This window comes from Parasteatoda tepidariorum, chromosome 1 (genome assembly GCF_043381705.1).
Source record: "Parasteatoda tepidariorum isolate YZ-2023 chromosome 1, CAS_Ptep_4.0, whole genome shotgun sequence".
In the NCBI taxonomy this organism is placed as follows: Eukaryota; Metazoa; Arthropoda; class Arachnida; order Araneae; family Theridiidae; genus Parasteatoda; species Parasteatoda tepidariorum.
The window spans coordinates 14,592,804-14,607,394 of NC_092204.1; the positions used below are offsets into that span (position 1 = coordinate 14,592,804).

The 14,591-nt window shown below is 29.7% G+C and overlaps 1 protein-coding gene across 1 annotated transcript in view; it reads right to left on the reverse strand.

Moving 5' to 3' along the window:
- LOC107439303 (neural cell adhesion molecule 1) overlaps nt 1–8,475 on the reverse strand; it is a 75,882-nt gene extending 67,407 nt beyond the window's left edge. Inside the window, exon 1 of the mRNA XM_043045422.2 lies at nt 8,164–8,475. Within this exon, the coding sequence (XP_042901356.1) occupies nt 8,164–8,212 (49 nt within the window). The 5' untranslated portion in view covers nt 8,213–8,475. The remainder of the gene's footprint in view (nt 1–8,163) is intronic.
- Nucleotides 8,476–14,591: the final 6,116 nt, after the last annotated feature.

A 14,591-nucleotide genomic window follows, 5' to 3' on the forward strand; every position in this document is an offset into this window, starting at 1 on the left:
TAATTTTTTTTTTACCTGGAGGTGTTTCCATAAAGGGCGTACATCATTTGAGGCGTAGACAGTAGCGTAACGATCCTTAGCTATCTGCTTTTTGAACAGCTACCTACCCAGGAGTTTGAAGAGATAGTGCAAGGGGGGGGGGGGTTCCACCCAACGAAGTCGATATTTCTGAACTAAAATAGAGCTCTAAGCCATCTTTTTTAATTCTTGTTTTGCTCCATCAATTTATTCCGTGGTCCAGGCTGTTGCCCACACCCACATAATTCTGCAGACCACTTCTTCAAAAAAAAAAAGTGTCCAAGGGATGGTAGGAGAATGATTTTGCAATTTTTCTTCGAAAGTTCTTCAGGAGGGCAGGAGGAAAATAATAATTTTGTAGGTGTGGTGCAGAGGTCTATACGTGTCTAGACGGTACCTGTCATTTAAGAACGGTACGAACAAAGATTTAATGCCAATGAACACGGACAAGCCCACGCTAGAAGGATATATAGTATTAGGCTAGTAGATACGCTAATTACTTAAACGGGCAAACAAAAAGCAATTTGAGAACAATTACTAATTTCACAGCTGAAAACTTAGAAGCAAATTGTTTTCTTCGAAAATAAGCAAAATTAAATTAATTTTATTTTGAAGGCCGTTTTTCAAAGGCTCGCCATGGGGAAAAAAAAAAAAAAAAAAAAAAAAAAAACTTCTTGGTAAATAACACGCTAGTTTTATTTCTGTAAGTTCGATTTAGTTATTCATGACTTTCATTTGACTAGTTTGGCCATGCTGATTATGAGATGGAACAAAATGTTGATTTGAAGAACACAGTTTTGTTGGAAAAATGAACATTCGTTTGTGTTCCAATTTTTTAAGATCTGGGAAATTATTTGAACGATGAATAGTCCATGCCTGATGCAAAATTTGAATTTATGTAGTAATCATGCCTGATGCAAAATATGAATTTATTTAGCAAACATACCTGATGCAAAATATGAATTTATGTAGCAATCATGCCTGATGCAAAATATGCATTTATGTTGAAATCGAGAACTATTCATTGATTTAATTTCTCACTGATTTTTCCAGTTGAAAAAATCTCACCAATTTGGCAGTAACTTAAAAAGTTTATCAGAAATATTAATTACGAAAAATAATAATAAATTAGCCCTCCCAGCTTCAGATCGATGTTTGTCTGGGAAGCAAAGGCGGCATTTTGAGGCAATGCTGACCAGGGACCACATTGACATCACATTGAGACCACTGACCAGGGTCACGAAATTGTGGATCCGTAACCTCTGTGAATCTCCGGCAAATATTAGGTCGTTGCGGGAATGTTTCATTTATTATAATCACGATGTACCCCGTATCGTTCCAAAAGCATAAATAGATCTGGGCAACATAACGTTAAATTTTTAAATAGTCGGTAATTTTCTAAAAAATATAATATTTAAACTCCTCCAACTATTGTCACCCAGCAACGTGCCAGGTAACTTGGAAAGAATATTAAGACTTTACGAAGCTCTAAAAAAATAATCCAAAAAATCTAGGTTTAAAAAGGAAAAAAACCAATCTTTGCTCTTAGTATTCCGAGCATGAAATCAACCCAGAAAACCTGGCACCAGCATATGTCAATCGCAAAAAAAAGTTAAGAAGTTTAATTTGACATTTTTTCAACGCCGCCCTTCTTAAAAACTGGAATTCAAAACAAAAACCAGTAAACGACCATGAAACCACTGAGCGAAGATTCATAATAATTGTCACGTAAAATGAATCGTTTTCTTCTAGCTGCGAAATTGCTTCATCCAACTAGGTGCCACAAGAATATTCTGACTAGAACGAATATTCCTGCGGTTGTAATGTTAATAATTTATTGCAAATGATAACGCTTGGTGATGCAACGAAACTGCTTCACATTTTCTAAAGATAGTTAGATAATTTCTACCGCAAATTATATTTTAACACAGTGAAACAAAAAATCAGAACTCGGCGACCTTATTTATTATTTTCTTTTTAATTTGTTCATGAAATCTCACAATTATCATTGGAATTCTAGCCAAGCAGGTGATTCAGAAATAAGGAGTGGGCAGTTTGCGATTCGAAGTAGATTGAGGTAAGGAGTGGTATTTCATACTTCCGCCACGAACAATAACTGGAAAATCGTCAACCACAAACTCCAAACAGGTTTGCGAATGGCGATTATTAAGTAATAAAATAAAAATTTTCTCAAAAAGTTTATCAGCACTAACACAAACAATGGAAATATTAACTAATGAGTAATATGTTATTTATAATATTTCCAATAAAGAATGTGCGATCATAGCATAAATCGATGATCAAGATGTAGATGTACTTCGATACGGGACGAACTTGTGCATACTAATATTTCTTTTATTTTCAATCAATCGAAACTTTTTACTATAAATGCAAAGTAACTTAGCTTTTTTTAAGTTAAACTTATTTACTTCAAAGTAAACATTTTATGAATAACCTTCACATTATGTTATCGAAGTATTATTATCTGGATGCTATTATAATATTTTCTATAGATAATGCGCGATCATAGAATAAATAAATCGATGATCATCTAGGCTAAGATGTACTTCGACGGGTGTGAAACAGTGCATACTAACATTTTTTTTATTTTAAATTAATTAAAACTTTTTACTATAAATGAAAGTAACGTCGTTTCTAAAATAATTAAACTTATTTACTTTTAAGTAAAAATTTAATGAATATCATTCACTTTTTTTATGTTTTCTGGATAATAGATTATTGTATAATTCTAATAAATATGTATTATTTCAATAAAAGTACTGCAAATTCTATTGCATCGATGCCAGGGGTCTGTTTAGAAGAAATTTGGGTCCGTTAACGGACCCTTCACAAAATATCTTTTCATAAAAACGGACCCTTCACAAAATATTTTAACTTAAAAACGGACCCTTCACAAAATGATTTTAATCGGACCCTTCACAAATTTGTTTATCTTCATTATTAATTTGTTAATCGAATAAACCCTTTCCAGGGCAGAAAACAAGAAAGATGGATGTAAACGAATTAAGTTTTGTCTTCGGCAGACGATTCTTCCATTATTCGTCCGAAATTAATATTCTGCGTTCAGCAGTATAGGCTAAATACCAAATATTTGTATGTTGCATCTCTAATTTAGAAGCAGCAATTGTTGTTTATTTTTTAAAATTTAATTTTTTTAATTATAATTTTACAGTGTTGAGCATAATCTTGTATGTCTTTACAATTTAAAAACTCCTTGAAAAAGCTTTTTTTTGCAATAACGGACCCTATTGGCACAAATTCATAAAAGCGGACCCTGGTTGAAAGAATGTGAGTAATTTTTTCACAATTTCACGAAAAATGGACCTTTCACAAAATGTCTGGACAGACCCCTGGATGCTTATTATTAAAATAATTGCGTATACTATAAAAATATTATTATTTATAAATTAAAGTAAAAAATAACATAAGGAAATGAGTTTTGGGAACCACAAAATATCCACAAAGAAATCCATAGTTGTTTTAAAAGTTTTTATGGTGTCTAGAATAAATATGTCTAGACTTTAAATTAAGGGTTTTGATATTTCATTCTGAAAACCTATAATAAATAACGATGATGAATACGATAGGCTTCTTTAATATTTACTTCACTGAATTAAAGTAAATAATAATACTAATAAAAAGATTGAAAATGTTTAATTTAATGGATGATGTAATAATGGATAATCTGATGGATAATGTAAATGGTTAAAACAATATTATGAAAAGAAATAGTAAATTATAGTTTGGAGATTTTAATTTATTAATATTTTAAATTGCTAAATACAACAGAAGTTTAATTAAACAGTTCTTTGGACAAACAGTTCCAAGTCGCATGCTTCAAGAATTTATAATTTACAAGATCGTTAGGACGATTAGTTTAGTTAACACAGCTTGTAATTTCTATATTAATTTTAACGAGACTGCTTTTTAAAAATCAAATACTCTGACTTAATACACTAAACAATAGGAAAATTAAGCATTAAAAAACTCTCCCTCAATTTTAATCCAAACTTTAATGTATTTTTGGAACATTTTGTAACTTTGAATAGAAGTTCAAGGGTAGATTCTCACAATCCAACCTTTGAGGGTGCGCCAAAAACATGCAAACAAATAGAGGCGTCCCGAACCCAGGGTTAAAAGGCTTTTGCAACATTAATGTTTACGCACAGACATTAACATAGTTTTTTACAACATGCCTCAGGCAAATCGTTCCAGAGAAGGTCTTTTTTTCTTCAGAAATAAATTATACACTTATCTTTTATATCAGCATTAATTCAGTTTTATTCTGGGTAGTAATAATTGAAGTGGGAACGCCAGATTTCAGTTAATGGCAACTAATTTAATTATTTTAAAGAAACATGTATGAGAAGAAAATATTGTCTTTGATACACACATAATTCATTTCAAGTGTTAATTAAAAAATAAAATTAACTAGTTGTATTTTCTTTTCTTTTTGTAAATTCTTGTACAAGTAAGTCATTTTAAGAGCAAGGGGGGGAAAGTCAAAAGCATTATAAAATAACAGAAATTGCTAAATTAAATCTGCAATCAAAAATTATTTCTGTAAATAAATACATTTTGGTTTTTAAAAATTTAGTGCACTGATGTCTTAAAGGATTTGTAATAATGAATAATAAGTGGATTTTTTTTATTGTAATGAGTAATATTTCTTCAAAATAATGATAATAATAAATAAAAATTCTATTTAATTTCACACTAATATAATACTAAAAGAAATTAGATACCATAGTGTACTGTTTACTAATAAATTTACGACAAATTTACGTCCGCTAACTAATAACTAATTCCTTCTTTATATACATAAAACTACGTTAGCCGAAAAAAATAACTGAAAATAATAACAGTATTTATTTTAAACTTAAATAAATCTTAACACCTATTAAGATACGTTGCGCTTTATAAAGAATAACAGGCATAAAAACATATTTCGTTTACGATAAAAACTACTTCTATTAAAATTATAACTACAAATATGAACTAATTCACGGAATACATACATGCTAATAACAATCACACTGTTCATAAAATTGAAACAAAAATAAAGAATTTTCAAAAGATAGTTCATAGCGTTCTTTACTAAATCTACACAAATAATTTTGAGTGGAAACCCGTTATTTCAACACCCATGTAGAGCTTCCAGTCCCCATAGAATATTTTTAGATAATAGACACCTTGATGATCCATTTCCTTTTCTGCGGACCACAAAATAATCACTCACTGGAATGTCTGACCACAGGTGATTATTCTGTAGAAGGAGATACTGTGGTATGGACCTCACATGGACATGAGAAAATGGTTAAGGCAATTGGAATTTCACGTTCGAAATTCTCAGAATCAAACGCAAGTACTATCCTTGGCGGAAAGGAAAGGTTACCCGATCCCTTTACTCCTTATCGACAAAAAAAAAAAAAAAAAAAAAAAAAAAAAAAAAAAAAAAAAAAAAAAAAAAAATTAANTTTTTTTTTTTTTTTTTTTTTTTTTTTTTTTTATGGCATTAAGTATAACACAGCTGTTAACTTTCATGAACCTTGATAAACCCCGAAATACGGAAAACGATTTAAATGTACTTTTCACTGAAAATATATTTTTGTTATAGACATTTTTAAATTATAATTAACTTGTATAACTTGAGGATGTAGAATGGAAATTATTTATCGCTTGCGATTTGATAATATGAACCATTTGTCTGAGTTTTTAAATGCAGACAATTTTAATCAAACAATATTTCTGTACTATTCAAATTATAAAGTTAGTTTAATCAAAAATGATTCTGCAAATAAATAGAAGATAACTTTTACTTTTCTTATTTTAAACTACATTTAAAATGCAATGTGGATTTACTACTTATCTGCTGTTTCTAAAATTACGTTAATTCTTAAATAAATAGTTCCCGAAATTGACTAACACAGATTGTTTTCTAAATCAGTATTTACAATGACTTTGCAAAACAGTTCAAGTAAAAATCTTTCATCGTAATTTTTTATCGTACGAATGTAATTTTAATTATTTTTTTAATAAAGATCAAAATAAATAATTTCTTTCTTTTTTCTTGCAGAAAGTATTCAAGACTTAAAAAAAAAAGAAAAAAACATATGTAGTATGTATTGAAAATAAAATCATATTTTATTAGAAAAAGATATCGTAAGCTCATTAAATTATGCAAATAATTAAAAGACTTAAAAGAGTTTAAATTATTTATTAAAAACTATTACGCTAAAATTTATGGATAAAATTTATCTTCATAGAGTATGATCTTTACGTCTACAATTCGGCCTCACTTTCGGAGCCCCAAGAATTTTAATCGGAGCCCGAGATATACATCACATAAAAGCCTAATTTTGCGGTCTCGATATAAGGCCTTTGTTGCCTAAACAAGGGAATGCATTGCAATATTTTATTCACAAGCGTCTGTTTAAAAGTAATAAAAAAGTTTATGAAACTTTTATCAGGAGTTCGAGTCCGCGACAGGCCCGGCCTGAACCCGTTCTCATCTCAAGTCTACCCCATGTGAAATCTTCTGATGATGGCTCATAAGTGCGACAAATCCAGATAAGGCCCTCTATCTAGTTCGTCGCCTGTGATATTTATATGATTATTTATGATAATGAAAATTATCTTGTACGTTATAAAAGCATCAAACTACAAAATGTTGGTAGAAAGCACACAAGTTTCCTTTTGTTTCTACTCATGATTATAGAAGGTATAACAAATGGACAATGAATCAACAAAGAACTCTATAATAATAATTTTTTAATTTTAAAATGTTGTAAGTACCGTGAAAGTGCTGAGGGAGAAATATTTTAAATGATAAAAAAATTTTTTTGCTGTCACTTCATCTAATCAGTTTGCCAGGTATTAAATTGATTTCGAATCTTTTGCTCTTCAACCCCCAAAGCACCACCGCAAGACCAGCAATATAGCAGTAATAATCTAGTCCTTACTTTAAGATTATACATGCATATATGAAAGACATCAAAATGGTTGTCATAGCATGGCTTCGTAAGTTTAATAACTTTTTTTTAATCAAGTGATAGATTATATTAGAACAGTGTTAGATTTATTAGAACATAGATCAATATTAGAACAGAGGCTGGTAAATAATAAGCCACATGAGCCGGTACGTTTAACAATTGTAGCGATTCGTTATAGAAAATAAAATGAAATTTAAGGAGAAATATAAGGCAAAAATAAATTACCAAGCTAAATATTGTTTTAATTTTATAATAGCCGACCCTTGGGTTTATGACTACTAATGTTCAACTTCGTGGCCTTGTAATTTTGTACCCAATCCAGAAGACAAAGAAACTCCAGGAACCAGTATTGGGAGAAATGTACCTTCGTGGAAAACTTTTTGATGAAACTAACTTGCATTTGCCTTTCATGGAGATGAAAACCACGAAAACCCCCCATAGTTGACCTGACGGTAAGGAAACTCTAACCCATGATCCGTCTACCATTGAGAATATTTTGCGTCTGCACTGTGGTCGGTGTCAGCCGGGAGCGAATTCATATAGACCAGCCGTTGCTGGGATTCGAACCCGGAGCACCTTATTGGAAGGCAAGCACTCTATCCTCTACGCTCCATCGAAAGATAGCGCTCTATCCTAAAAAAATTAATAATTTTTTAACATTTTAACTTGCGCTATCTTAAATTTTATTGATATTTCTTCTTAAATGTCTCTATCAAACTTGATACGTGCCGATAATTTAAGTAATAGGAGTTATTTAAAAAGCATTCAGCATAAATTTCTTTTCACGATATTAAGCCTTATTTTTTTAAAAATCAGATTAACAGCATGCTATCGCAACTTTTCAAATAATTACTTGCATTTCACAAATTGATTTAAAATTCAGAGAATTTAAAAAACTGGCACTCAAAATTATCAATTATTAACTTTGAAAACCGGCGACCGCTCAAAATATAAATGATGAAATAAAAGATATTATTAAAATTTATTGAGTTTTTTTATTCTTTTGTACGCTATTTATTTAAAAGCATTTATAAAAAATAATTCAATTTAAGATGAAATAAAATGCAAATTATGAACAAATCTCACCGGGGAGGCTTACTTACAAATATATAACTATAAAAACAAATCTTACCTCCTAAAGCTATTAAAAGCACAGCACAAATCCTATGTGTCCAATTCATCTTGGTATAAAAAGTCACAAGAAAAAAGTTTAGTCCAAAATAAAAGAGCACGTGTAAAAGTTTCCAAACATAAGAACAAACACTACGGAGAAAACAACTTCACACACGATCATAAACACACACTTGGAAAGGGAAAAAGCAACACACGGTTCTTCGGAAAAGCTTACGATACGTCTCTGCAGCACAAAGACGCTTATCCTTTCTACCTGTGAAAGATGGAAGGAATAGAGAACCCTGCCAAGGGTTGCCGAATCTTCAGACTCNTTTCAGTAAGGAAAAAAAGTAGCGCATATTTAAGATTTGTAGCGTTCGAAAAATAATAAGTAGCCCAAAAAGTAGCAAGTAGCGAAAATTCAATTTTCAGTAGCGGGGACTTTTAAAAGTAGCCCAATCCGCTACTTGTAGCCCAATCTGGCAACACTGGACTCAGGAAGAGATTTCGCCAAATCTGAGGGACGCTTGGAGGGATTAGGCAGGCAGCTGTTAATTTTTTTTTTTAGTAAATTAATCCCTTAACCTTGTTAATTTCATTGGGTGTTTATTGGGATGATGTTAAGAAAAAATGTGCTTTGTTTTATATTTATCTTAGATGAGTTTCTATTTATGGAAGCGAAGGATTATTAGAAATACATGTAATGACTTTTTGATGAAAGAGTTATTAAAATACTTAAGTTGTGTGAAGACTAGTATGTATAAGGTAAAAAATAATCAGAAAAGTACAGAGTAAATGAATAGTATTCAAATTATATTTAAAATGTATTTTATTCATGCAAATACTACTTTAATCGATGTCCAATTATTCCGGTAAATTAAAATTACTCCCGATCCGAGCATTGAATGTTAAAATGATCCCTGAACAAATAATAATTTTTTGAAGAAAAAGAAAGGTTTTTAGCTTTATAATTTATTAACTAAAAAAAAAATTATATTTTTTGCATGCAATGTTAAATGCTGCTTTTTAATTACTATTCTTAATGTTATTATCATTTTAGCACTTTTCAATTTAGCGGGTGCAGGTAAATTCAGCTTTTTTTTTATCTGTTTATTTACTTCAAAAAAAGTTTTGGTGACCAAAATAATTACAATGAAACCGTTGGCCTCCCAATGAGGTGACCCCGGTTCAAATCGCAGCTGTGGCTGAGATTCAAATTTCACACCCGGCTCGCACCGACCACAGTGCTGACGACAAATATTCTCAGTGGTAGACGGATTATGGATCCGTGGGAGGTTTTCGTGGTTTCTCTCCCCATGTAACGCAATTGCGGGTTAGCTCCTTCCAAGATTCCTCCAGAAAGGCAAATTTCTCCCAGTAATTTATCCAAGTTCCTTAATCTTCTGGATTAGGTTCAAAATTACAAGGATACGGAGTCGAACATTGATAATCGTAGACTAAAAAATTGGGTCGGCTGTTCAACGACGGTTATAAAATAAAATAAAACAGTTGACTTTACATTGGCAACCTGATCACCTGCACCGGCGTCACTCTCCGTCATACTTGCGAATCGGTATACTCACATTAAACGGAAAAAAGTGCTGATAAAAACATCAGAAAAAAGTTGCGTTGCGACCAGAAAATCGAGCCTGGATTTTTTAAATATTATTTTAAAATTAATTAATAAACAGGGATTTGTTTCAAGTTTAAGGAAAGGAACTTTTCACATATCATGCTTTTTAATACTTTTATTAATATTTTTTTTCATGCTTTTTAATATTTTCATACTTTTTAATATGAGCTTTAAAAATTTTCCTAATAATTTCACTTATGCGATATGTTAATCTGATAAAAATATATCTTCAAACAAGTGATTTAAAATTTTAAAAAAACTACGTATTGTAATGAAATTTTCTTAATTTTTGTCAATATTTTTAACTTATTCTGAGATTGCTACACTGAGAGAGTATTGCTAATTGATACCTAATGTAAGATAATGTACTATTATTGCAGATGTATAATTGAAAAATGTATTTATAAAGTTTTAAAAATTTCTTTCTGCATACTTCAAATTAACCTTTGTATGTAAATTAATTTCTAAAACAATATCTTTTTACATAAAAATAAATGTTGAGTGGCATTAAATTTAGGCTTCACTACCTAAATGGCATGTTTTTTTTTTTTTAATTTCATATAATTTTCAAAGAGAACAACTTATCACCTCCATTTTGTTTTTGTAGTCCGATTTTAAAATGACTCTTTTTTTCAGTGTTTTTTTTTTTCCCCTTTTTTTTATGCTTCTTTCTCACAATGTTAATTTTGTCTTCTGAAAATATAGTTTTGCAAAATATTTCTAGCAAAGAATCTAATTGAAATAAATCAGATATAGCTGCAAAATTGCTGTTGTTTAGATAAAATTTTATATGTTTTTATGAGGGGAGACGTTTCACATATGAGGAGGAGGTCCCCATAAGCCATGACGGAATGGGCACATAGGGTATTTCTAATGATCGCCTTTCAACTGTTCCCTGTTACATCCAGCAATCAATCAGGTTTTGCTGTTGAACTGTTGTCCCATCTCAGTGGGAATTTGTCAGATTCCGATAGCATTTGTGTCTTATTTTCGCTTCAGTATTAATTTGCTACCAACCTTTATATAAATAACTTTTTGGTTTTGTTCTTGACAGAGATTTCTAAAATCTTCCATAACGAAGCACCCTACCTGCAAGTCGCTTTGACAGAAAATACTATCCGCATAGGAAATTTCATTTTTATTTTGTTTCTCTTTGCCTTGGAAATCATGGGGTCATCTACGAATGGCACCTGATATAATAAAAAAAATTTTATTAGGGTATTAATATTTAAATTGGTAAGCTTCAAGAGTAAAAGCTTCTTCGCCATTCCATTCTATTCATAAAAGTCGTTTATTTATAATAACGAACATTATTCCCAAACATTTGATCCGTTTCCGTTTTAAAAAATTGGTTATGTTACACAGATTATTAAGTGGAAATAATTACCATAAATATTGATGACACGAGTTGCAATTTAAATAACCGATGAGTACTGACTTTTCGTGAAAATCTGCTACGCAGAGCATTTCTAATAGCAAGTTTTTTTTAAAAAAAAGTTTTTTATTGAAATAAATTACCAAAAGTCACGTGTTTTTTATAGAACTATGAAAACGCCAGATGTTTGAACAAGACATGATTATATCATTAAAAACTGAAATTAATTTGTTTAGACAAATCAATAATTGAGCCGCTATTTTAGAAAGAAGAAACTAAGTCTATTTTGAGCTAAAAAGTCGTTTATTTATTTATTTTTTTTACGTTTTTTTTAATCGTTATTGCATTTCGACGTTTTATAAAACTATAGCGTTTTAAAAAGTATCACAAATTGACAAAGTTTTGTTAATATTAAGTTCATTCCCACATTTACCATTTAAAGCCCTGGACTTATACCACTTTCCAAATGAACTTAGTCAGTTTAAAAAATAACGGCATTATTTATTAATAATTTTTCCCTTTTCTTTTTTTTCCGCCTTTTTAAAACGTTACATGTGAATGAAAATATTAAGCTCTGTCAATGATCAATATAATATAGGTGATTATTTAATTGGGTACTTACACTTCAAAAAGAAGAAGATAACTATTTGTTTATGTCTTTTATTTACTTTATGTTATACTTACTATTTGCTTATGTCTTTTATTGTAACCGTGTTCTAATTTTGCTTTGTGTACCCGGCAACTTTGATGTATAATTAGTTTGTTTATGTTTTAAAATGCTTCCTGCGTGTCTTTGTGTTAAGTAATAAGAATTATATAGTGAAAGAAATGAAATCTTGGTGAAGGAATATAGAATTTGTTAAATAAATGAATTGATATTTGACGGGTTTTACTCGAAATAGAAATGAAAGAACAGTTGCGAACGTGAACAAATGGCACGTTTCAGCAACCAATCAGGATCGAGATACCCATTCAACGTCACTTGTAAGCATCCCATTAAATAGAATAGCATTCAGAGATGAACTTTTTAGTTTGGATGTCGCTCAAAAGGCGAGTATATGGAATTGAACGACATAGCTTGATACGTGCGTTTGAAAAATTAGACATACCTCAAAATTCGCGTTTAACAAATTGGATCTGACATAACTCGAAACACGTGTTCGAAAAATATAAGTCACTTGTAATGCGTATTTAGATAAATGAAAATAGCTCGGAATACTCATTAATGAAACAGAATATAGCAAAAAAATGTGGAATCTAAATACTAAGAGGACGCAATACCATGGGAGAAACCCTTCACGGCAAATTCTCTTTCGCGTCCATTAGTAATTTAAAAACTTAAATTTGAAAAAAGTGATATTTTGAAAATATATTTTCAACATTTGAAGCTTCATAAGTTACTCTACATTTGTGTGAAGTCACTTTTCTCTTAATTTTAATACACCAATGGAGATGAGACAGAATTTGCGATGAAAAATTTCTTCCACGATAGTGTTAACGCTATTTTTCGAAGGCATCGTCGTAATAATGAAATTAAAAAAAAGTTATTTTTTGCGAGTAATATGTTATTTCTATAACTGCTGTGAGTTTGCAACTGTAACTCGTGACTGTATGGTCAAGTTTAACCTATCTAAAGTCAGCGCTGTACACGCTTATTTTGAAAATGGCGCAAAACGTCAATATGGAGATAAGGCTCAATTACGTGAAAATAAAAATCGTTTGTGGTCTAATTTTTTAATGTTTAAAAGCTTCTTCAATGCTGCATTACTTGGGCTCATAAAAATTTGCAAAATTTGAGAATAAGGCAGTGATTTTGATAATTTTCATCTACACTCTTATTTATTATTTAATTGTGTGCGAGCTATAAGCTGGAATTTGTGTCTTTTTATTTCAAAAAGCAAACGATAATAAATCTAAATAAAATTTTTATGTTCTACGATCTAAATTAGTTATATTCTCGCTTCCATTTTAAGTTTAATTTTTTCCGGAGAATATGTCAATTAATATTTTGAATAAAGAAGAATTAAAAGAACATTTAGATAACAGCGGTATTTCTGAAGAAGACGCTTTTTTACTTTTTGGTAAGTAAATATACTTTGCTCTTATTTTTAAAATATTATAATTTAGAATATGTTATATACACTTTCCATTTAAATTAGCTGTTTTTCAGCGATTTTATGTAAAATGCTGGTCATTTAAATTATTTTTCAAGAGAAATTTATTAAATTTGAAAGCATTAGATGTGGATGATTATGGAATATTAAAAAAAATCTGATTCCGTGCTAAAATTTTTGTTCAAGAATGCGGTGATATATAATATTAAAGTTTTTTAGAACTCTTTCAGATCTCATATTAAAATTAAAATTTTTTATTTTAATATAATGGATTTATATCTGTGTTTCAATTATTTATTACGTAATTTGGTACAAAAATTTATTGGATAATTAATTTCATATCATTCTATGATTTTTTAAAAATATCTATTAATTTATTTTTTGAAGTAATTAACCATTTAAAATATTTATTTTGGAATAATCTATTGTTCCTACAGTTTACATTGCTGCTAATAAAGTTGACTGTCTTTAATTTATGAAAGTTTACATTTGCAAGAATCATTCATTCAAATCTGTATTTTAAGACGTTCTATGCATTTTATTATAAATTTATCATTTTTTTGAAAGGATGCAGAATATTATATTGAAAGAAAAATTTAAAAGTATTAAGAATTTTTTAAATTATTACATGTTCTCTTCAAAGAATTTAGATATTCTATCTATAACGACAGTAAATAAAAGTCCAGATAAAACAAAGTCTCATCTCACACGTGTTTGAACCAAAAAGAAATTTGTTGGTCTTCTATCTACCTTATCTCACGCTTAGTTATAGCTGTACAGGTTTTTAATAATATTCATAATTTTTTTTTGCCGTAAAAAATAAAGTATGGAAAATTAGTACAAAAAATTAACTCTTAATAATATTTTATAATTTTAAATTCATTATTGTAATTGAATTTGTTGAATGGACACGATTACACACGAATCTTATCATAAAAACAAGGAAACTATAACTAATTTAAACTTACAAACCAGTTAGTAAGTCAGATACCGTTTTAAATATGTTTAACATGCATAAAATGTTGCGTAATAATGTGATATTATTGGATAATTTTGTAGGAAAGTTACTCCCCTTTCAGTTTTTAAGTTTTAATTTGGATTAATAATCCAAATAAAAAATTTTAATAATAGCAAAGAGTAACATTAAGATTGGGTGTAAAACAAATTTTAGATGTAAATACTAATGACAATTAAACAAATCCGAATTTTTGTCGTTTGAGTAGTTATACCATTCTCATTTTCTGTTTAATAAATGAAAAAAAAAATTGTTTTAACCTTTATGTTTTTATCTTACAATAAGAGACCAACTCCCCTGTTCGCTCCCG